Here is a 20,389-nt window from a genome sequence, read left to right on the forward strand (position 1 = left end):
TAATGTGGTCTGTTCCTCCAGAATATTATCTTGAATATTAAAGCGTCCCCTCAATAATTCCTTAGATGTGTAGATGGCGTTCATCATTTTGAAGTGGGTCTCTTTTGCTTCGGGGGGTATGGGTAGAGTCCGGTACATAGTTCGCAGCGTGGCAATCGATTCCTTATCAAATTGATTTAAAATATGTTTTTTACAAGTTTATAAGGAATAACTTTTGGAGAAACGTCTAATGTTTCGTTCAAACGCGGCGCGCGAGCCGTCCTCCCCCCGCAGACTGGCTTACCTATGACGTCACATCCGCAGGAAGTTGCAAGCGTGCCACTCAGAAGGGACAGCCAATGGATGAAGCGCTGTCAGAGCGACTATGCCCCGCCTCTCGTGACGTGTTCTATTTTCATTGGCTCATGCTCGGAGCGAAGGGAGGGAGATTTTTCCGCGCGTAAGCGGATGAAAGTTGACGGATTGAAGCGGTGTGGCGGGAGTTGTTTTCTGCCGGAGGTCCTTCTGAAGAATCACTTCGCAACATATTCGCTGCTTTTGTCCGGGACGCGGCGGCCAGCAGACCGATACCGCTGCTATTCAGGCCGGCACTGAAGTAAGAGTTGCCTTCGAAGTGATATTATTACATTATTTGTAAGCCGCTGTTAGCTTACTGCTTTAGCAGGTCCCATGATGGAGGCGGCTAGGTCTGTTATAAACTTTCACTAAACGTGTTAGAATCACCATCAGTGAACACAGGCGAGCTTGAACGAAAAAAAACACGCGTTACATGCTGTGCAATGAATAGTTGTCATCCATGTTATTTAGTGTGCAATGCGTTATACTTGTGTACTGAAGGATGTTTGAAGGGATTTGACCGAGGCTGCGCAGTTTCGTATTATAAAGTACACAAATGAAAGGCGATGGGATGCCAGCATTAACGACATGCTATCAACTTTACGATAAAACATTATTTCCACGTGAATGTTTGACTAATTTTGTGTATGGCCACAAGAGATAATGTTATCCCCTTAATTATTGCCTCCCATCACCTCTTCGATCCAAACTATTGCAAAGAGTTACACAACTTCCATACAAAGAGTGGACTGGATCAGGACAACCATGTTTTAGTCGATCACCACAATGTAAATTACAAACACAATCTAATTTGTAAATCCCACAACGGAACAAAATCGACATTAGATGTTGAAACTGAGATATTTTATCACATCCGGAAAAAAAAACTAGCTCATTTTGAATTTGGTAGCAACACATCTCAAAAAAGCTAGAACAGTGTGATTTGTGATTTTCCTTTTTTTTAACCTTTGTGCAGCATCGTGTCTTTTCTGGGGAAGGGAGGGGACCAGTTGCTGTAGTTTTAGGAGAGGAATGTTGTCCCATTCTGGTCTGATGCTGGATTCTAGCTACCCTATTTAACATTCTGGGGCTGCCCAGGATTTTTTTCTTCTGTTTCTATTGGTGAAAGGTCTGGACTGCAGCCAGACTCTTTTCCCATGAAGCCATGCTGTTGCGATGGATGCAGTATTCACATAGTCTTGCTGAAATACGCAAGGCCTCACTTGAAAAAGAGCTTTCAGAGGTGGCGGTGCAGCCACAGTTGTCTAAGCCGCCCAGCTCATAGGCCCAAGTATAACCTCATGCTGTCAGATGCAGGCTTTTTTTAGGCTCTCATTTCCTGTTAGTAGGACATGTCATCCATGGTTTTCAAAAAGAATTTTAAATTTTGAGTAATCTGAGTGCAGAATAGTTTAAAATTAGCTTTGGTCCTCAGGAGATGGAGACGTTTCCGGATCATATTTGCGTATTGCTTCTTCTTTGCAAATGGTTCTCCTTTTGTTTATTTGCATGGCGAACTGTGCGATTTCTGTTCGTGTCCAGAGCCCATGCAGTGATGCCCAGTAGACGATCATGCCTGTTTTTTTTTTTTTTTTGATGCATCACTGCCCGATGGACCGAAGATCACGACTTCCATCCACCGGCAACCTTGAACCCTGCGTGCAGGTTCCCTCTGATTCTCAGAGTCTTTTGGTAGTATTTTACGCCATAGACTGTTGGGTCTCCAATGTTATGGCAATTTTACATTGAGGGACATTTTTCTGGACTTGTTCCACAATTGCGAGGTGCAGTTTGTCACAGATGGGTGAACCCCTGCTTATTTTTACATCTGAGAGGCATTTCCTCTCTTCTCTGAAATGTTCCTTTTATACCTATTTGTGTTACTGGCCTGCTTCCAGTTAACCTACTTACTTGTCAAATGCTCCTCTGGTTTTCTTTTGGTTTTGTGTCAATTAGGTTTCCTGTCTCTTGTTGACACTGTTTTGAATTGTGTTGCTTCCATCAAATTCAAAATGATCTTTTTCAGGAAATGGGATAATGTCTCAGTTTCAATGTTTTATATGTCGTTCATGTTCTATTGGGAATAAAATGGGTTAATGAGGTTCATGATAATTTATCCTTCGTGCTCTGCAATGAAGCCATGATGGATGAGCTGCCAGGGGAGCAGTGGTGTGCAGGTGTTGCTCAACAACACCTGGACACACCAGGAGGAGCCGGGAATCCAATCATGAATGTTGGGTTCTAGAGACGATGGCTCGACCTCCTGCGCCACCCCGCCCCTAATCATCATATTTTGGTTTTAATTGTCACCTTGTCACAACTTTTTGGAAATTTGGATTGTACATAATCATCTGGTGTTCAACCTTTCAATATTATTAACAGAAAAAGTGTTTTTTTTTTTTTTTTTTTGCCACAATGTTGTTTTTCCATCGTGGATTCCCTGAGATGGCATGGTGGCACTTATGGTCGCATGGTTTTTATTCCTACAGGGGCCCTTTCTGTACGGAGTTGACATGTTTTTCCTCAGGTTCTCACAGTCCAAAAACATGCAGAAGGTTAGCTGGAAAAAAAGTCCCAGATGAGAATGTGAGAGTGAATGGTTGTTTGTTTCTTTAAACATCTATATATTGTTTTAGATTACCTGCAGTCATGGACTTTAAAAGGCGCAATGGTGGTCCCGTCATGGGTGGCACGTCTCAGGCCAAACGGAGCAGGATGGCGAGCGAGTGGGAGGACAGTCCATCGCAGTTTGAAGAGGAACTGTCCATGTTTGATGAAGCAGAAATGGAGGCAGAAGAGATGGAAGGGCAGGCAGGACATGATGTTATTCCAGTTGGTAAGGACCCAATAAGAACGCATTTATTCGGCAATGTTGTCATGACTCCATTGGTCGTAATCGCTTTGCATATTTAGTAAAAAATCTGTCTGCTCATATTACAAGGCAGCTGAAGAACAGGTATCGTGTCGCATAATCACCCCTGCTACCCCTGCTGTAATAAAAAACAGTTTAAAATTGATCTTGTTTCCTGATCAATAAATCACATAATGTAACTTCAACAATTTCCTTCGGGATAAATAAAGTTTTTCTTATTCTTATCTTATTCTTATTTTGTTTTACCTCCAGGCGACCTCTTCTCAGCAGACCTCAACCCTCGCTGGCGGCGACCTCATGCCCCTCCACTGGACTCTTCCTCTGACCATTTGGTCTTTCAGCAGATCGATCTGGATTACTATTTAGGTAAAGTCTTTGTACAGAATTGGTGGAATATTCTTAAATGTAATGCTCCTCAAAAAGAGATTTTTTTTAACGTATCCCAAAAGTCCACTTTTAGGACACATAAATTTGCTTTCTCGTCAAGAGCAACATGACATTACATTATATTACAGTCCTTCGGCAGACGCTTTTATCCAAAGTGACTTTAACAGTGCGGCCATGGAATTTATATTACACTGAGAAAGCAGTTCCTACATGGAGGGGAATCAGATGTTCAGATTGGTAAAAAAATTTGCATGTCTGCTGATCTCTTTTCAGGAGTTACGTCTTCTTTTCTTTGACCATTCCAAATGTCTTGAATGAAATCACCTAAAAAGGTAGTGCAGTAACAGTTTTTAAGCACTGTTCACGCCTGAAATAAACAAGCAGCTTTAAACAGTGAAATGAGGGAAATTGTGTCATTCAAAATAAATGTGAACCATAGATAGTTCCATAGATTTCAACATAATCTCTATGTTTGTCCTGAATGGTGAGCACTTATTTTCCCTATGCAGCCGGCATGTAAGATCTACTACCCACTTGTTCTTAGAATTACTGCTTTAGCCTTGGTTTTTAGCGCAGAAATGAAAATCATTTGACTGCTTTCCTTTTGTTAATTTTGACGCTACCCCTGCATCCTTGTGTCAATATAGAAATGTGAACCAGACCTTTCTCACCTATTGCCATTTGTAAAATTGAACATCTTTGTATTTCTGCAGGCGACACTGTGCCTGGCATGCCTGGCCGAGTGCAGGGTAAAGTTCCCATCATTCGGATGTTTGGGGTGACGGACAGCGGAAACAGCGTGTGCTGCCACGTCCACGGTTTTGCTCCCTACTTCTACGTTCCTGCGCCGAGTGGTGAGTACATGTCGGTATACATTACATTACATTACACTACATTACATTACACTACATTACACTACATTACACTACATTATATTACAGTCATGCGGCAGACGCTTTTATCCAAAGCCACTCACAACAAGTGCAATTCAGTCATCGAAGATCCGAGGCACCAGTTGTCGGAAGTCAGAAGTGACCACTCAACCAAATAGCTGTCTCAGAACCATATACATCCATTCATTTCATTGTTTTTTTTTTCATTTTATGAGTGGTATTTTTCCTCTCAAGAGAATCTGGTCATGAATTTGCAGTATATGTAACCTGTGTTCCGTTGCAAATCCTTCTCTTTCCTCTCGCTGCTGATCTGTGAAAAGGGTTTACGTCGGATCACTTGGGCGATTTTAAAAGAGAGTTGAACTCGGCGGTTCTTAAAGACATGCGCTCAAACAAGGACAGCGTCTCTGTGGCCGTGTTGGCTGTGGACATCACCCCCAAAGAAAGTAAGTACACAACATGTGCAAAGTGTTGCGAAGCTGATGTCTGTTAGCTCAGTCACAAAGCATTCTTATTGTCAATATTTACAGTGAGAGTAAGAACGTGTCTTTAAGCCGTACTCATCGCCCTTCATTGTCCCGTAGATATGTACGGCTTCCATGGGAAACGCAGGATGGATTTCTTGCGGATAACCATGGCGATGCCTCGTCTCATCGCCGCCGCCAAACGACTGCTGGAGCTGGGCTTGAAGTTCGGACCCTTCTCTCATCAGAGCTACCAGGCCTTCGAGGCAAACATAGACTTTGAAGTCAGGTATGTGATTTGTTTTTGTGCGTCTCGAATAACAGGAATGGCCAAAATTGAGCATTTATTTGGAACTTGTCATGAAAATTGCATAACAAGTCCACCATTTTTAGCTGTGAACAATCACATCACGTAATGCTTAGGAATCATAAAATAAGCTTATTTTCTTTGAACAGCGCTGCTCTAAATTTCTTGCTGCCCCATACATACAACGTTGACAAAGCTCATATCCTGCGGTAGGCGTTCCCAGGGGTGACAGGAGCACGTGCACGCGTGGCACATCCCTTGTTTTTTCTTATATGACTTTGAATTCCTGGTATTTATAGAAGGAAAAAAACAAGGTTCCTCGGTGTATCCAGAGGGAGAAGTAGATAACCACGGTCATAAAACAAGAGCCGTTTAGCTGCTTGTTCGGTATCTTTCTGAATGTTACTCTTGCTTTATGTCTTTCTGATAAATACAATAATCCAATTCTTTTTTTTTTTTCTTTTACTTTTTCATGACATTCATATTCTGATTGTGCTGGTCATGTTGCATTGTTACAACATTGTTTTTCATTCTGAATAATTCTCTGTACGTTTATCACATGTGGAAAAAGCTTTAAATTAAATGTCATTTAACATGATTGATTTATTTTTTCTTGATCGATCTAAACTGACAGTGATTTGACAGAGGTTTTGGGATATGATTTTCTTGAACAGGTTCATGGTGGACAGCGAGGTGGTCGGATGCTGCTGGATTGAGCTTCCCAAAGGCAAGTACAGACTTCGTGAGGAGAAGAGCTCCGGGAGCTCAGATTCTCAGCACCCCGGCAAGGTAGGTGTTGTTCAAAACTCGCCGCTTGCACCATTTCATAGGATTTAACAACAGCTTTTATCTTCATGCGTGCCTGTGCTGAAACTGCTTTGCAGATTAGATAGCAGTGAGGCCTTTTAAGTGTCCTGTCAGATAATATATAGTCATGCAGTCCTTTCCTGTTTGTCCTTGAGGTGTCCCTGTGTCAGTACGAGATGGATGTAGGATGGACGGACCTGATCAGTCACCCGGCGGAGGGAGAGTGGCAGAGGATCGCGCCGCTCAGGGTCCTCAGCTTTGACATTGAGTGCGCCGGACGTAAAGGTGGGTTTTGTCCTCCGTCGTATTTCCATGCAGTAAAAAGCACAATTTGAACTCAAATGAGTCCACGTTTGCCCAAACACATTCACACAGAATTCATTCTGTTTCTTGTGGAGTGCTTTACTATTTTCAGTCGTAGATTGAATATATTTAATTGAACATCAAGGTCCTAGTTAATTTTCAGCTGTGTCCCAATTAAAATGTTACAGTTGTTCGATTTGAGTTTGGGATTTCAGCATTCGGAGGCAAGGTCAGAGAAGCCAGACTGAGATGGCTCGGTCAACGTCAGAGGAGGGATAGTAAATGTATCGGCAGAAGGATGCCGGGGTAAGAATTGCCAGGCGGGAGGCCTCGAAGAAGACGACAGAGAAGATTTTGGGATTTAGCGAAAGAGGAAATGAGAAAGACGATAAGAGAACAGGGTTAGATGGAGGAGGTTGATTGGCTGCGGCGCCCCCTGGAGGCACTAGCTGAAAGGAAGGGAAAAAGACATTTTTATTCAACAAGTTGTTTCTAAAGCGGCACACACCAAAATGACAAATCAGGATCCAGACAGCTGACATAAATAGAGGCAGTCTCCTGTCGGGGCTCCACTTTGGTAGGACACGATATCGTAATATTGTCTGTCTGTAACGCATCGCTGCCTCTTGGCCAGGACTCCCTTGTAAAAGAGGTTTTTAATCTCACAGGACTTTTTTCCTGGTTAAATATAGGTTGAATAAAAAAACAAAAAACAAGAAAACACAGTATACTCGTTTGAGCCCGATTAAAACAGCACTTTCGTCACCAGAACTACCGGTAAGCACACATTTACTCATTTTTGCCATCAACAAATGCTACGATCCGACGATACAACGGTGACATGTCTCGAGTTTACATTAATATAAGATTCTGAAAACCAAAATCGTGGGCCCTCCTGTCATATCTTTGTCGGGCCCTCCAGACATTTCAGGGTAGAGTCTCCCCAGATTGGGGTTTATAAAGAAAAAGTTGACGATTGTTGTTTTTTAATTCCTCCAGGAATTTTCCCCGAGGCGGACAAAGACCCTGTGATTCAGATAGCGTCTATGGTGCAGCGGCAGGGCGAGACGGAGCCCTTCATCCGCACCGTGTTCACGCTGCAGTCCTGTGCCAGCATCGTGGGCTCTCAGATCTTGTGCTTCACCCAGGAGAAGCAGCTGCTCCAGGTAAAATGTCCGCTTTGCTACCCATCGACAAGATTTGGTCACACCTACTGAAGCCAGTTTGTTTTCTGCTCGTCAACTTCTCGAGCAGAGCTGGGCTGAGTTCTTGAGGACGGTGGACCCGGACATCATCACCGGATACAACATCCAGAACTTTGACTTTCCCTATTTGCTCAACAGAGCAGTTGCCTTGAAGGTTAGAGGGGGGCCGCGGCCATCCATGCCACAATCAAAAGTGCTGAAAATGAATATCAAAACATGGCCTCGATTAAGAAATTCTGTCCTACGTCTTGACCTATTGAAGAATACAGGCTTAATTACGTGCAGGTCAACCTCTTCCCTTACTTGGGCCGAATATGGGGCATCAAGTCGGTCATGCGAGACCTGAAGTTCCAGAGCAAGCAAATGGGCCGCAGAGAGAACAAGATCATCAACATCGAAGGCCGTGTTCAGTTCGACCTGCTGCAGGTTCGTGCCTCTGAATATTGAACCTTGACTACATATTGAGTCAACTTACGATTTGTTTGGGGGATGTGTCGATGCGACTGGCGTGCGCGGCCATCAGGTTCTCCTCAGGGACTACAAACTGCGCTCGTACACCCTGAACGCCGTCAGTTTCCACTTCCTGCAAGAACAGAAGGAGGACGTGCAGCACTCAATCATCACCGATTTGCAGGTGACGCCATAACTAATAAAGTGCCGGCGTGGCGAAGAGTACGTCATCACGCTTCCCTCGTTCAACCGCCGTCTCGTTCCCCATCGGCAGAATGGCAACGAGCAGACCCGGCGCCGCTTGGCCGTGTACTGCCTGAAAGACGCCTACCTGCCGCTGCGGCTGCTGCAGAAGCTGATGTGTGTGATCAACTACATGGAGATGGCCAGAGTGACCGGGGTGCCTCTCACCTACCTGCTGTCCAGGGGGCAGCAGATCAAGGTCGTCTCTCAGCTGCTGCGACAGGTGAGTCAGGCAAACGCCCGCACACACACCACCGAAACCGCGCCTGTGCGTGATGAGACGGAAAATGAAAAGCGTGTGTGTGTTCAGGCCGCGAAGCAGGACCTCGTTATGCCTGTTGTAAAATCCCAAGGAGGAGAGGATTACACCGGCGCGACCGTCATCGAGCCCGAGAAAGGGTAGGTGTGTGTTCTATTTCACTTCTGTTCTTCTGAGACGTCTGGTTGACTTCCTCCTCCTCCTCCTCCAGGTATTACAGTGTTCCCATCGCTACCCTGGATTTTTCCTCCCTGTATCCATCCATCATGATGGCTCACAATCTGTGTTACACAACCCTGCTCCAGAGAGGCACAGCCGACAAACTGGGGTACGGCTCAAATTGAAATGAATGAAAATGGCTCTTAACAACCCGACTTCCGATAGCACTAAGAACTTGACGGAACCAGGGAAATCTCGAAAAAAATTTATGTTTCAATTTACATAAGAAGAAAAATCCTACTTTACCTCAGTTTGGAGTTCAGTGGTGAATCAATCATTAAAAGTGGTATGAATAACCAAAGGTGTCCGGTGTGTCCAGCCTGTCACCTCAGGACTTCATCAAGACGCCCACAGGAGATCATTTTGTGAAGAGCTCTGTGAGGAAAGGACTTCTGCCGGAGATCCTGGAGAACCTGCTGTCTGCCAGAAAGAGGTCGGGCTGACCTTCAGATGACGCTTGGAAGTCTATTGATTTATTTTAACGCTTTATTTTTCGGCGAGTGCAAATGCAAAAAAACCCAATCAGAAATTGTCCCGCAGGGCGAAGGCAGAGCTGAAGGAGGAGACGGACCCTTTCAAGAAGCAGGTGCTGGACGGCCGGCAGCTGGCCCTCAAGATCAGCGCCAACTCAGTGTACGGCTTCACCGGGGCGCAGGTGGGCAAACTGCCCTGCTTGGAGATCTCTCAGGTCAGCGCTTGTCACACACTTCTCTCACACTTGGGTTTGTGTTCCCACCAGTTCCGCTGGTGACGCAGACATTTTTGCTTTTCAAGCTACAGAAAGTGTTTGAAACAACACGGGGGGATTCCAGGGGTTAACTCAGCTCAAAACATCAAGTCGGGAACATGAGTTCATGAGTTCACTTCAAACACGAGTTCAAAAACATCTTAATCATTCTCTGTTTCTGACAACTTTTCTATTGCGATTCAGAGGAAAAACCCACTTTGGAAAGAAATGTCTCTTTAGATGAAGTGTCCACAGATTATCCCTGAGTAATAAACTGCTATTATGAAGTGATGGATGAATGCGTTTCACGTCCGGTGAAAGCTCACGTCAGTGTCCCGTCGGTTCAACCTTTTCTCAAAACCCCGCAGAGCGTCACTGGTTTCGGAAGGCAGATGATCGAAACAACCAAGCAGCTGGTGGAGTCAAAGTACACCATCTCCAACGGTTACCAAGGCGACGCCAAGGTGAGGGACACGCATGGTTGTCCTCTACTAATAACGGTTTCCGGCTCTGCTCGTGATCTTATTGCTGTTGTCTGTGGGGGAATGAAGTGGCTCTCACTTGGATACTTATTAGATCTTTTTGGTTTAAATCCACCCCATAATTTTCCAGGTCATATACGGAGACACAGACTCCGTCATGGTGAAGCTCGGCGTCGCCTCCGTGAAGGAGGCCATGACCATCGGCAAGGAGGCGGCGGAGTGGGTTTCGTCGCATTTTGTAAAACCCATCAAGCTGGAGTTCGAGAAGGTACCGGTCCGCTCGCGGATATTAGTCCTCCATTTATTCGTGAACGTTGGGAGTCTTTCCTCCGGACGTGGACGGATAGCGGCCGGAGACACCCAGAATCGAGATCAGGCAGACAGTATTAGCCTTAGCCTGTCAGATACTGACGTTTAAAATGAAACGTAGCAATCCAAACCACCACTCCGCATTTTCAAAAACAGTTTATGCCTGAAGAAAGTCGGATGTTAGTGTCGCATACGCTGCCTCGAGTAAACAAGAGATAAACTCGACGTCCTTAAAGTAATAAGGTCATTTATCGTTACCTCTTAAAAGATCCACAGATGTCGAACAATCGCCCAATAACCTTTTACTAGGTTGGTGGTTTAAAAGTTGCAGGACAGTTGAGTCATGTTGGATTTTATTTATACAGTGCCTATATACAAACCCCTACAGCGCTTCTATTTTATTATCTTTATGAATTTAAGTGCATCTCATCTTATTTATGTCAATTCTTTCTATGCGGAGCATCTTGGATGACACCATTTCCTCCAGGATCAATCAAGTATTTCTGATTCTAAGCATCATCAGATTGATGTCATAAAAATGAAAGACATGAAAAAGCGTCTGCTCATTTTTTGTAAGTGTTCTTCTTATACGGAGTGAGTGATTACAGCGGCTGCAGGGTTTATGCACACGCCGATAGAAGCCGATAGCGTCCGACAGCGGTTTGAACGCAGCGCCCGGGCTGTGGCCGCCGGCGTCTACGCGAATATTAAAATCATCTGTTTTTAAGAACCAAACCTGATATGACAGCCATTTTAAATGTCCTCCTCCCAGGTCTACTACCCGTACCTGCTGATCAACAAGAAGCGCTACGCCGGCCTGTACTTCTCGTCCAGCGCAGACACGCACGACAAGATGGACTGCAAAGGCATCGAAACCGTGCGCAGAGACAACTGCCCCCTCGTGGCCAATCTGATAAACACCTGCTTGCAAAGAATCCTAATTGACAGGTACGTTTTACCAGCGGCGTGATTTACTGAAGGTTTGTGGAAGTTTAAAAAAAAATCACAATAAGACACTGGCTATTTTGTTACCCGCCCCCCTAAAAACAAGACGGGAGTTACGGGGCCTTGTCGGCGTTTGCTTTCACTTCCGGCCTTGTCGTGGCGAAGATGCAGATTCATTTCTGAACTAACCCCAAAATATGACGTTTTTAGTTTGTGGTCTTACTCCTGTCACTATGAATGTCGATCCATGATGCCGATACGTAACCCTCTTGGTCGCCGGTGGTTTGTTTTGTTTTTGATGTTTTCCTCGCTCAGGGATCCCCAGGGCGCCGTGGATCACGCCAAAGAGGTCATCTCCGATCTCCTGTGCAACCGCATCGACATCAGCCAGCTGGTGATCACCAAGGAGCTGACGCGCAGCGCCCAGGAGTACGCCGGCAAGCAGGCGCACGTGGAGCTGGCCGAGAGGTCCGATCGCTGGAGGGGCTGGAGGGGCTGGAGGGGCTGGAGGGGCTGGAGGGGCTGGAGGGGCTGGAGGGGCTGGAGGGGCTGGAGGGGCTGGAGGGGCTGGAGAGGTGACCGCTGACCTTTTCCGATCGCTGCTCCCGCAGGATGAAGAAGCGAGATGCCGGCAGCGCCCCAAACCTGGGAGACAGAGTTCCCTACGTCATCATCAGGGCTGCCAAGGGAGTCGCAGCCTATATGAAGTCCGAGGTCAGCGCTGGCATTCGATGGATCCCATCCTGACGACCACACCGATCTCTGATTTTCTTCCGTTCATATTTTGCTTTAGGATCCAATTTATGTGCTTGAAAACAACATCCCGATTGACACGCAGTACTACCTGGAGCAGCAGCTGTCCAAGCCTCTGCTGAGAATATTTGAGCCCATCCTGGGGGAGAGCAAGGCCGAGAGCGTCCTCCTCAGTAAGAGCGACTTCATCCTGTTACTTCACAGCTGAATCTTCAGGGGAAACGTTGCCATCCTCCCTGTCAAACGAGAAGAAGGAACTTGAACACCAACCATATTGCCAACATTTCAAGATGTCATTTTCCCTCGGTCTTGTGTTTTCAATGTGACAAAAGGCGTTTGGGGAATTGATGTTTCTGCATCATGATGTTACTCCAACATTCATTTAATTGGTTGGTGGTGACGGGAGCTGGTAATTTCAAACCGGTGTTGCATTAATCGGCGAGTCACTAAAGTGTGGATTTAGTTGCTGATTTACTTCACTCAAATGTTCACAAATGCACATCATATCACTAGCGTTCATTGTGCTAAACCAGTCAGCCGCCGTCCACATTCAGGAACATTCATCTGCCTTTTTATTCTGGTGATCAAGGCGAATGAACACATTTCCAGCCCCCCTAAGTGCAAATCTAGCTTTCATTTCAATCTTTCCCGGCACGTGTTCACACTCTTATCAGCCCGTAGATTTCTGACCTCATATTTTTGATGACAATTTGTTTTTTGACCCCTGATTGTTTGAACGTTGACGTCCTCAGAGGGGGACCACACTCGCTGCAAGACCGTGCTGACGTCCAAGGTCGGAGGCCTGATGGCGTTTGCTCAGAAGAGGAGCACCTGTATCGGCTGCAAAGCTGTGCTCAAGACAAACGGTGTGTGTGCGTGTGTGTGCGTGTGTGTGCGTGTGTGTGTGTGTGTGTGCAACAAGCGGTTTGTGACTATCGACTGCTGGGGTGATGTTTAGACTGAATAAGGGTTAAAAAAAGGCCTTTTTCGCACACTTTATTTGATACTGGTATCTGTCCAGAGAAACAACACAAATAACTTAACTGTGGGTCATGACTGTTCTATTTTAAAGAAATCTATTGTGAATTTTTTTTTTTTAAACATCCTGTCTTTTTGTCATAACTTTGTCCCATGAATTTGATATGAAATTAAGTTTCCTACATAAATGACCCCCCATACCCACAAAAATGTCCCAATTAGAATAAAATACAAAGACATGCCAAATAGTGAAATAAAATATTTGCGGGATTGTGATCAGTGTTAGGATGTGATGAAATTGTGCATTTTGAATTCATAACCCTAACCCTAAAACTTCAATAACCATCGGACAGTATTTCTTTACATAAATACTATATTTTTGTTTTCTTTTTAGAGTGTTTCATCTCGAGACACTGTTTTTATGACAAAGACGGTAACAATACATATCATGCCATGTGTCTTTGCAGCGGCTGTATGCGATTTCTGTAAAAAGAAGGAGTCTGAGCTCTACCAAAAAGAGGTAAGCCAAAAGATTTAGTCCTTTCCAGGCCGATGTGAAGCAAATCAAAGGCTGTGAAAACAGAGGCTTTTCAGTGCTCAGGAAGTCGATAAATAGAATTTGAGCTAAAATGAATCGAGTTATTATCAAATCAAATTTAGTATCATTATTGCTAACTTGTGGGCTGATGTTAGCCTGAGAACCTGGACTCAAAGTGTTTTATCTGTTTCCGGTGAAATGTCAAAGTCCGCCGGATCTTTTTTTATTTAGCCCTTATGTGTTTTTTTTTTAACTTTTTAACAACAGATCCTTCATCTCAACACACTGGAGGAGCGATTCTCCCGCCTGTGGACTCAATGCCAGCGGTGTCAGGGCTCCCTGCATGAGGACGTTCTTTGTACAAGGTACGTGAGTGTGTTTACACGAGATGGTGTCGAGCCAAACACGGGGCCTGTACCGACTCTGTCGCTCCTCCGACCCACAGCCGGGACTGTCCCATCTTCTACATGAGGAAGAAGGTTCAGAAAGACCTGGACGATCAGAGCAAGCTGATGGCCCGGTTTGGGTGGTGAGGAGGCGATCCTGAGCTCCTGACACTGGACTCCTGGTCATCACTGTGTGCCGCCTTTTGTAAAAAAAACACACTTGTACCTCTGACAATTGCCATATATTTCTTTTATGAATGATGTCACTAGTTTGTTTTTGTAAAATAAAATAATGAACACCCAGTTGTTTCCTCTTGTGTTGCACATCTGCTAAAATTATAGTTTATTCAAAGGATGTGAGATGCTACGCCGGGAGTTCGAGGTTTGAATTTGGTCGGCCCATTAGGGAGAAAAAACAATCTGGTGGAGAAGTGTCTGGTAAGCCTTTAAAAACCTTTAAAAACATAGTGTTGGATCGAATAGAAATGTACCACGCTTACTTCACGTTTTAAGTGAATGCTTTTAATGTTCTCTATTTTTGTAACTAAAAATACAAATATCCTTTCGATGCCCTTTGACACACTGTAAACTCAGATTTAAGAGGGGCTTGACAGACTTCCTCCGTAGAGAAGTTGTTCTTTTTTTTAGCCAATCAAGTCCCACAAAGGATTCAAACTCACATGAGGATACCCTGGGTTGACCGAGTTAAAACCATGGGTTAATCAAGTTTGAACCCTGGGTTAACAGACATTAAATCCTGGTTTCGTGCTGAAAGCAAATAATGGATCAAAAAAGTAGAAAAGTTTGCAAAGCTTTAAAAAAAAAAAAGTTTAGGGAAATGATCAAAGAAGATGAATAATGCTATAAAACTGGTCTCTGATTTGGATATTGAGTCTGATCTGATAACATGCAGTGTGAGAGCTGGTGTGTCTGTGTGTCACGTGCACTGTTGCCGGCAGGGGCTGAAACATCTAATTTAATAAAAGTCAAACAGTGACTGAAAACTTGAAGATGTGAATGTGTCCGGATCTAAATTGTCACCTGGGGCCAGACGTATAAACTCCAGGGTATGAAAAGAAAAAAGGTACCCTGTATATTGTACTTTAAAGATAAAAAAAACCCTACCATCCAGCTGGATACAGACTGGCATATTAAATGATCACTAACTTTGTGAAGCTAGATTTGGGGGAAAAAAAGCACCGAGTGGCTTGAATTTCCTAAACTTTAATCTGCCAAAAAAAAAAAGCTCAAAATTTAAACATGAAAAAGTGCCACTGAAATACTTTTACAAACCACTTCAGTTAAATGTAATGGGAACTTCAAACAGCACGTTTTGGCCATGCTAACGTTTAAAAGTGTTTCAAGGTCACACTTAAAAAGTGCTTGTCTGACAAAAAAACAAAAACCTTTCCTTTTCACTCTATGAAGCATAACTATTAGAGAAGTTGAAATAGTAAAGCAGTGATTCTTCACAGAATGAAGGGCCTGTAGTTTTAATCTGTGAGTAGGAGTTTATAGCTGATTAGTTTATCTGGTTATACAAAATGTTAATTATCCCAAAGAAAAATATACACCTTTCTTCTTCAGCTCCTGTTCAGACTTTAATTGAATTGAAGTAGAAGGAGCGTGTAGGACAGGCTTATCCATCTGGCCCCAGACAGCAGCCAATCACTTCACACAACTAGGTTAGTCTTTGAATCGTGAAAGAGACTAGATTCCTGAGTTAAACTTGAACATGGTATGAACAGAACCTGGAAGAAAAACCAAAGTGCACCTTTAAAAGGCCGGAATACAATGCGTTAATAACATATGGTGGGAAAAAAACATCCACATTACAGATCGCGTTTCAACCCCCAAAGGCCACTTCTTAGATTTTTGTAGCAAACTATGTCGACGGCGAAACGAAAAAATGATCCGAGGGGACGACGGCGATCTCGGCTTCAGATGCGAACGTGTCAGCTGACGCGTGCAAAGTGCAGGAACACCACACCTGAGACTTTGACCTACAGAAGTCAAACGCAGAAAGAACGAAAACAGGAAGTTGGAAGAAAATTAAAAAACAGTTTTTACAAATGCTGCTATTAAACCAAAAAGCACTGCAGTTTCTACTTGACAGAATTCACAGCAGCACATGAACTTTGCACACCGAATGACTGCGTGGCGAGCCTGGGTTTCTAAACTGCAATCGGACAGCAGGAAACTGATGGTGCTTCCTGGAGCTGCGCTGGACATCTGAGGTGACAGGAGGTGCAGCGTGGGGGAGGAGGCGGGGACACAAGTGCTGCGTTAGTGGTTTGCTATAGGACTGTACAACGTCTCTGCGTGTTTTTCTTGCTCTTCTTGTTGCTGCGGTTGGTCTCCTTGTATTTTCTGATCTCCCGTACCAGTGAATAGAAAGCTTCTTCGACGCCCTGCGCACGGAGCAGAAAGCAGCGGTTATACGAGAAACGCTGCGATGGGGCGAAACTTTGCGTTACCGTTTCCTCGCAGCACCTGTCTGGTTTTGGCGGACGTCTCGACGAACGGCACGCCGTAGCTCCTCGCCAGCTCCTGGGCCTGTCGGGTCTCCACCGAGCGGGAACTCAAATCACTCTTGTTGCCCACGAGCACCATGGGAACACTGTCACTGTCCTTCACCCTGTTGATCTGCTCTCTGAGGAAGACCAAGTGCAGTTTAGTGAGCGCCGAACTCTTCGAATACACCGATTTGTCGTCATCTCAGGACGGTGGATGGCCGAGCTGACGACACGTTGGGCGCAAAGACTCGCGCTGACACTTCACCACACCCATGGCGCTGAGCGCTCCGATGTCTTCCGAACATCACACTATTACTCTGTCCAGGCCTTCTAACATGAGAAAGGCGCTCAGATAATGTTAGACTTTACATGTAAATGAAACTCAGGCGCTGGTTATTAACCAGATGGAACCAGATAGACAAAGATTGTGTCCAGCAGGGAATGCAGATTTCTAACTGACTGATCAGGTGATGAACATATGAAAAAAATCTTGTCGTCGACACGCTGACGTCATTAGCTCTCCGAAAGGCTGACACACGCATGTAGATCCAGCGGCCAGAATCAGGCAATGCTTTACACGGACCGAACTTAAACAGAGACGCCTGCAGGAAATCTGATTCACGGTTCAGTCGCTCACCTGACGCTATCAGTTGAGTCCATAGAACTACCGGTACGTAGCGACTGTAGCGCACGGCTGCTCAGGAAGAGCAACACAGAATATCAAAAAAAGGCTGAATCACACAAGAAACGTGACAGGTTTTTTTTCCCCTGGAAAAACGAAAATGGAGCCGAGACTTTAGAATAAGTTCCTGTTAACTTCATATGTCGTGGTGAGGTTTCTCCGTCACTCTAGTTGCTGTGCAGTCATGGACAAAAGTTTTGAGAATGACACAACCATAGAAACATCTGGCTAACACCTAAAAACCCTGAGGGAACAGACTTTGTGAAAGTGTCATTCTCAAAACTGTTGGTCATGACTGTAATTTAAAACACAGTAAAAATTGTCAGCTCCTCGGGAAAGAAGTCCAGCAGCAGCGCCAGGCACAAGCTGAGTACGGCTGCATCCCGGGACTCCTGTTTTAAATCTATTTAATGGCAAACATGCATATTTATGAAGTTCTAAATATAACCCGACAGACCCTTTAGGACTTGGAAACCGAATTCCTGACAACACGGTAATGCCTCGGACACACAATGTCGGATAAAAACGGACGGGCCACTGAAAATGGCGCGTCAACTCTGAGAATCCAAGCTTACGGCCTCCGACAGTGACCCGACTCCATGTCTTCTTCTTCTACTGAGCCATCTGAAAGATGGCATTTTTCAAAACTTCCTGGCATTAAATTCAAGACAAATCAGGGACACACAAATGCTGACAAATACACGGACCCGTTCCACTACACCGTCTCTAAGACTGGAACGCATCGATTATATTCAAGTATCAATAATTTAGCGAATTCTTGCTTTATTTCAGTGGTTCAACACATCTAACCTCAGGGCACTAATGAGTAGAAGCTGTTATTTAAATCTTTGATATTTCTGTGCAACACAAAAATAGTTCAGAAATACACAAGGCCTTCCGGCAACACTACAAAAACATAAAATAAAGCGACACAGGATTCAAATCCCAGAAAAAAGGAAACGCTTTTATGAATAGTTTAAAAATCTGCTGCACACTTTATTGCCTCCTTTTTTTATCTTGATTTTACATAAGACCTTTTAAGTCTGAGACAAGCTTGTGTTTGTGCTTGTTTGCAGCTGCCACGGTCAGTGGCTTCCCACGTCGAGGCTATTATATATGGGCTGCGTCACTAAAAAATGATGTCCTTTAAAGTGCATCACAAGCAATTCTGTAGCCTTAAATCAAATAAATAAGACTTCATTTTTCCTGAACAGAAACTTTTGCGACCGACTGAATGTGAGCAGCCTGTGCACTGTTTTCTTCAGATGAGTTTGAATTCTACCACGCAGCCGGACCCTCAAACGTGCTCTGAAATCCCTCAACAAGGGTTAGCGGGGTCGATAGGACGACCCTCGCGTCTTCACGTCGCTCTCCAGCATGAAAGCTCGCTGTACCTGTAGAGGTGGACGTCCTCGAAGGACTTGGTGTTGTTGATGGCAAACACACAGAGAAAGCCCTCCCCTGTCCTCATATACTGGTCTCTCATGGCGCTGTACTCCTCCTGCCCGGCAGTGTCCAGGATGTCCAACAGACACGTCTCTCCGTCAATGACCACCTGCTTTCTGTAAGAGTCCTGGAACACAGCGGAGCCCATTTCAGCGGGGAAACGTGACGACGGACGGATATTATTTGTCATTAGGGCTTCCAAAGTAAGCAGAAACATCAAGAAAATTTGGATGTTTGTTCCCCTAAAACTAAACGGGCAGGGATATTTGGAACCGACGTAAACAATAAATCAAAAAGAAAAGTCGGCACTAAGTTTCAGAGGTCTACACTAATATGGAAAAAGTAGATTTGGCACTTTTCCTTTGCATCCGGCAGTAGAATGTCAAAATGAAGCACAGGAAGATTAGAAAAGTACACATTTGCAATAATATACACTTTCCTACTTTTGTTTGGCTTTACAAATGGAAGCCTGTATGATAAAACCCATGAAATCTCTCCGACGTTCGTTAGACCGGGAACCTCATCCGTCGTGCATTTCGGCACCAGCCGAACACTTGGACATGTGGCTTCCAGGCAGGAACGGATGCGTCACAGACGCTGATTAATTTGCCTCAACTCTTGTTTTCTTGCACAACACAGTTGAATCTTGACACGGTCTTCTTGTCTCGGCGACTGGACCCGAAGACGCCTCCACCCTCGGCCGAGGGGCTCTTCAGAACTTCTTGTCTTGGCCACCGGACTTGAATTTCTTCACTGGAAGACGTCTCGGCCCTCGGCTCTGAAGAAGAAGTAGTTCTGAGGAAGCCTCTGGGATGAGGAGCGAAGCATCTCCCGTGAAGAAATCAAAGTCCAGTCACCAAGACAAGAAGATTTCGACAAAAATTCACTGTGACCAGGACGGCCAAGAACCTCCACAGACACCACAGGTGAACTTTGGGCAGGAACACTAGAAGGTAAAAGTCCTCAGAGAGAAACGGTGACATCGGTGAGACCCGACGGAGAACCTCAAGCCTGAACTCACCTCGATTGTCGGGTCATATTCATCCACAAAGTGGTTTTGGATGAGCTGGATGGTGAGTGCGCTCTTCCCCACGCCTCCCGCTCCCACCACCACAAGTTTGTACTCCGTCATGGCTGTGAATTGGGATCAGCAGACTTGTAAAAACACGCCACGCCACGCCGGTCAGACGGCGCCCCGCCGTGACCCGCAGGTCAAAATGCCAAAGTCTCTCATTGACCGTCTTCCTCCGCCGACATGGCGATGACTGACCCAGATTTAAGGTTACAATCCGCTGACGGCGCTTATCTTAAGAGTCGACACTTTATCACGGTTACCGTAACAACTTAAAATAAGGCTAAAAAAACAGTAAAACCCCTTACCTCGTGCGAGTGTGTTGAATATTAGCCGTATCGATTTTAGCCCACTTTACGCATGCATAAATGACATTAGCCTGCTACATAACGTTAGCCTCGGGCGACTTCCTTCATCAAAACACTTGCAGAAAAAAAGCCTGCGAGCGTTATTTGGAGTAAAACTATATCGTGGGAATCCAAAAAAGTAACTAAGAAACCAGTCATGCAATTGTGATCTCAGTCTTTGAAATAAATAAATGTGTTAAATTGACGCCAGTTCTCATTCAGCCTCCATTGTGGTTCATTCTAGCAAGTAGAGCGTTATCGCGTTAATCCCTCGCTCAGCCAATGAGAAGCCAGAAAACGGACTGACGTAACAACGGTGTAATCACAGGCCAAATTAGATACGAGGCCCCGCCCATCGAAGCCAAACCAGCCACTCACAGATAAGATAGTCCTCAGGGGGCGTGGCTTCCGAGAAAGCCGAGCTCTTCATCCGCGTCCAGACGCTTGTCATAGCTTGCGATCA

At 45.0% G+C, this 20,389-nt stretch overlaps 2 protein-coding genes across 2 annotated transcripts; one reads left to right on the forward strand and one right to left on the reverse strand.

Moving 5' to 3' along the window:
* Nucleotides 1-464: 464 nt before the first annotated feature.
* Nucleotides 465-14,147, forward strand: pold1 (polymerase (DNA directed), delta 1, catalytic subunit). Its single transcript, XM_086154320.1, has 27 exons — nucleotides 465-595; nucleotides 2,973-3,172; nucleotides 3,461-3,574; nucleotides 4,309-4,449; nucleotides 4,809-4,934; nucleotides 5,073-5,241; nucleotides 5,934-6,048; nucleotides 6,222-6,351; nucleotides 7,369-7,535; nucleotides 7,624-7,728; nucleotides 7,860-8,000; nucleotides 8,098-8,208; nucleotides 8,299-8,490; nucleotides 8,578-8,666; nucleotides 8,738-8,854; nucleotides 9,065-9,178; nucleotides 9,286-9,433; nucleotides 9,841-9,936; nucleotides 10,085-10,222; nucleotides 11,036-11,211; nucleotides 11,524-11,676; nucleotides 11,820-11,922; nucleotides 12,002-12,134; nucleotides 12,714-12,827; nucleotides 13,407-13,459; nucleotides 13,745-13,842; nucleotides 13,923-14,147. Exons 2-27 carry the CDS (start codon nucleotides 2,986-2,988, stop codon nucleotides 14,008-14,010), a joined length of 3,318 nt encoding a protein of 1,105 aa, XP_086010446.1. The 5' UTR covers nucleotides 465-595; nucleotides 2,973-2,985; the 3' UTR covers nucleotides 14,011-14,147.
* A 216-nt stretch (nucleotides 14,148-14,363) lies between these two features.
* On the reverse strand, nucleotides 14,364-20,197 carry LOC147230781 (GTPase KRas). Its single transcript, XM_086154323.1, has 5 exons — nucleotides 19,888-20,197; nucleotides 19,529-19,641; nucleotides 18,456-18,634; nucleotides 16,357-16,516; nucleotides 14,364-16,274 (listed from the first exon to the last, which is right to left on the reverse strand). The coding sequence occupies exons 2-5, from the start codon at nucleotides 19,637-19,639 to the stop codon at nucleotides 16,161-16,163; spliced, it is 564 nt and encodes a 187-aa protein (XP_086010449.1). The 5' UTR covers nucleotides 19,640-19,641; nucleotides 19,888-20,197; the 3' UTR covers nucleotides 14,364-16,160.
* Nucleotides 20,198-20,389: the final 192 nt, after the last annotated feature.

Source organism: Fistularia commersonii, chromosome 10, assembly GCF_037954325.1.
Source record: "Fistularia commersonii isolate RoL2024-O1a breed Wild chromosome 10, RoL_Fcom_v1.0, whole genome shotgun sequence".
NCBI lineage: Eukaryota > Metazoa > Chordata > Actinopteri > Syngnathiformes > Fistulariidae > Fistularia > Fistularia commersonii.

Bases quoted from the DNA above. Each gene is read 5' to 3' on its own strand.
- pold1 (XM_086154320.1), top strand. From the start codon at position 2,986: ATGGACTTTAAAAGGCGCAATGGTGGTCCCGTCATGGGTGGCACGTCT. The intron at 8,001-8,097 runs GTTCGTGCCTCT...CGCGGCCATCAG, and splicing joins TTCAGTTCGACCTGCTGCAG to GTTCTCCTCAGGGACTACAA. The intron at 11,923-12,001 runs GTCAGCGCTGGC...ATTTTGCTTTAG, and splicing joins CAGCCTATATGAAGTCCGAG to GATCCAATTTATGTGCTTGA.
- LOC147230781 (XM_086154323.1), bottom strand. From the start codon at position 19,639: ATGACGGAGTACAAACTTGTGGTGGTGGGAGCGGGAGGCGTGGGGAAG. The intron at 16,517-18,455 runs GTACAGCGAGCT...GGTCTTCCTCAG, and splicing joins GAGGACGTCCACCTCTACAG to AGAGCAGATCAACAGGGTGA. The intron at 16,275-16,356 runs GTGCTGCGAGGA...CTCCGTGCGCAG, and splicing joins CGTCCGCCAAAACCAGACAG to GGCGTCGAAGAAGCTTTCTA.